A 3009-nucleotide genomic window follows, 5' to 3' on the forward strand; every position below is an offset into this window, starting at 1 on the left:
CCCCCCAGTGCATAGAGCCATGTTTCCTAAAGCCTTTATTGCTCCAAAGCAGTCCAAAGGCTTCTGACAGCCATTTAGCTATATACCCTCAAAGACTATATTCCCATCTACAGTACCGGCTCCTTCTCTCAGTGTTCACTATCCCATCTCAGCTCTCCTTTGTAGAAGGACACCTCCTGTTTCCTCTCCACAGTACTTAAAGCTTCCTGCACGCAAATCACCTTACACTTCCCAGCAGTGGCTGGTCCACGGAGATGCCGCTATGAGTGAAGGGCACCGTGATGATGCCCCCTAAGAGGGCAAGGCCATGATGCACATTCATTCATAATACTACTGAGGGCATCTAGTGGTGGAATAATAATACTGCAGGGGACAACTTTTGATTACAGGGAAGTATGGCAGCCCAAGTGTTTTCATCTTTTGCCCTACTTTGGGATCCAGTTTATTTAAGAAAAGTTGGGCTTTAAAAAGTTTTGAAGCCACTTGATTGGTATGACAGTATACCACGAAGGAGGGGTCCACATTGACAGCCTCCATATTTCTCTTCATACGTTACATAATATCATTTTCAGCAGATATGGAATCATTATGACAGAGCAAGGTGCGGCTTACAGTTGGGTATCCAAACAATAATAATCAATCAAAAATAAATCCCAGGAGCTGAATGGCCAATTATAACTAGACCTTCCTGAGTCATTTCTACTGTCAGTAGAGGTTAGGATTCCCTTGATATTCAAATGAGGCTACTGACTTTAAGGGTTAGATTGGTTGGCCTCCAATTCCTATTCTACATCAAATACTACATTCAATTGCCTACATTTCTCTCCTCATACATCACATCAAACCCCGTCTGTGCCTGTGGGGGTCACAGGAGCCACCTTCACTCTTACCTGACCACATTTGGATGCTCAAAGGTCTCCAGATGTCGCAGCACAGCCACCTCCCGGATGGTGGACAGCGGCATTCCCTCCTCCCCAGTCTGCACTCTCACCCGTTTCAGGGCCACAAAGCGTCCTCCATTCTTTAGGTCACGGGCCTTGTACACCTTGCCATATGCCCCTTCCCCAATTTCAGCCACACACTCATACTGCTGATCTGCCTGTTGGTCCTTCTCCATCATAAGCAACCTAGAGGTGAGGAGGGAGGAGGCAGGGGTAGGGCTTCCTCCTCCCAGCGGTCCAGGCGAGAGCAGAAGAGCTGAATTCCTAGGTATGTGGTGGCTGAGGGATCCTGGAGGTCCTGAAGAAAGACGCAGTTGAGAATAGCGGGGCAGGAAGCTGCGGAATGCAGCACCTAGAGGGCACCAGTCCGAAGGATCACATCATCTGCAACAGAGAGGGAACAGTATTAGTATAGACACACACATTACAATCAGATTGCTAATAAACCAAACTCAGACTAACAATGGACGAGTTGAAGGGAAACCTTTTGGCCTGGGCCAGAATCATGTGTGATAGGGCCCCATAACAAAACTACAAAGGGGACCCCATCTCTATAATTTCCATGTTCTCCAAGGCAATTTTTCTAACACAGAATGGAAATTGTTTTTAACAGAATTTGTATAGAGGCGTCCTAACTTTATAGACATTTATTTAATCTCTATGTATTTGCCAAACGCCACTCGCATAAACCAGACAGTTCTGATGCCCTGGTGCTTCGGGGAGCCCCATGGTAGCTGCAGAGTAGCTACAGACATTAAAAGACAGTTGCCATCTTTGGCTGCATCGGGCTATAATCTCATGTCTATAGGTTCCTGCAGAAGGGGAAAGCTGGCTGTCACGGGGGGAAGTCAATCGGAAGATATAAAATACCTGTTCAGATCGCCACTGCCCCCCTGACAAGCCAGCGCCTCTTCCTCTCCACTCCCCCAGCTCCTCTCCATTCTCATCACTGAGCTAATCCTACAGGTTTGTAACCTGCTTTACACAGCGCCTTACAGGGAATCAATGATTTCTATATACTTGTAATTAAAGACCAGCTGGATAACACCGATGTATAGAATGTTATGGATGGATGGAAGGAAGGAAGGAAAAAGAATGAGAAAAGAAGAGAGGAAGGAGGGAGGGAAAAGGGAAGTAATAGAAAGGAAAGAAAAGAAAAGAAAGAGAAAGAAAGAAAGAAAGGAAAGAAAAAGAGAAAGAAAAGAAAGAAACAAAGAAAGGAAAGAAGAAAGAAAGAAAGAAAGAAAGAAAGAAAGAAAGAAAGAAAGAAAGAAAGAAAGAAAGAAAGAAAGAAAGAAAAAAAGAAAGAAAGAAAGAAAGAAAGAAAAGGAGGGAGGGAAGAAGGAAAGAGAAAGGGAAGGAGGGAAAAAGAATGAGAAAAGAAGAGAGGAAGGGGGGAGGGAAAAGGGAAAGAATAGAAAGAAAAGAAAGGAAAGAGAAAGAAAGGAAAGAAAGAAAGAAAGAAAGAAAGAAAGAAAGAAAGAAAGAAAGAAAGAAAGAAAGAAAGAAAGGAGAGAGGGAAGAAGGAAAGAGAGGAAAGGATGTGAAAAAAGCTAGAAAGGAGAGATAGCGAAAGTAAGAAAGAAAGGGAGGAAAAGGAAGGAAAGGAAGAAGAAATGTAAAGATGAAAGAGAAAAGGAAGGAAGGAAAAAGAATGAGAAAAGAAGTGAGGAAGGAGGGAGGGAAAAAGGAAAGGGAAAGAAAAAAAGGAAGGAAGAAAGAAAGAAAGAAAAGAAAGGGATTTACTCAGTTATAACTAAGTGTGTTCTCTGTAGTATATCCCTACCTCTAACCAACCAACATGACCACATGACCGTATACGTATCCTTCATTGCTCCCCCAAACATCGCTCGAGAGCCGTGACCCCGGCCACACGGAACTTAGGGCCTATTGGCTATGTCACAGTGCTGCGATGTAGCTTGCCCATCACTACCCTCCCTCAACTCTTGAAGTAGCCTCCATTAAATAACAGTAGGCACTCTTAGAAATTAAAATTAAGGCATTCAAATAGTTTTTTTTGTAAAGCGGAACAAAATAACAGGATGGCCTGTCAATTCAAAGATAACAT

General features: G+C 43.7%; 1 protein-coding gene across 1 annotated transcript in view; it reads right to left on the bottom strand.

The window, feature by feature from the left end:
* Positions 1–1319, bottom strand: part of CDK6 (cyclin dependent kinase 6) — a 101513-nt gene extending 100194 nt beyond the window's left edge. Inside the window, exon 1 of the mRNA XM_018557584.1 lies at positions 891–1319. Within this exon, the coding sequence (XP_018413086.1) occupies positions 891–1120 (230 nt within the window). The 5' untranslated portion in view covers positions 1121–1319. The remainder of the gene's footprint in view (positions 1–890) is intronic.
* Positions 1320–3009: the final 1690 nt, after the last annotated feature.

Source organism: Nanorana parkeri, unplaced genomic scaffold, assembly GCF_000935625.1.
Source record: "Nanorana parkeri isolate BGI_ZX_2015 unplaced genomic scaffold, ASM93562v1 scaffold291, whole genome shotgun sequence".
NCBI lineage: Eukaryota > Metazoa > Chordata > Amphibia > Anura > Dicroglossidae > Nanorana > Nanorana parkeri.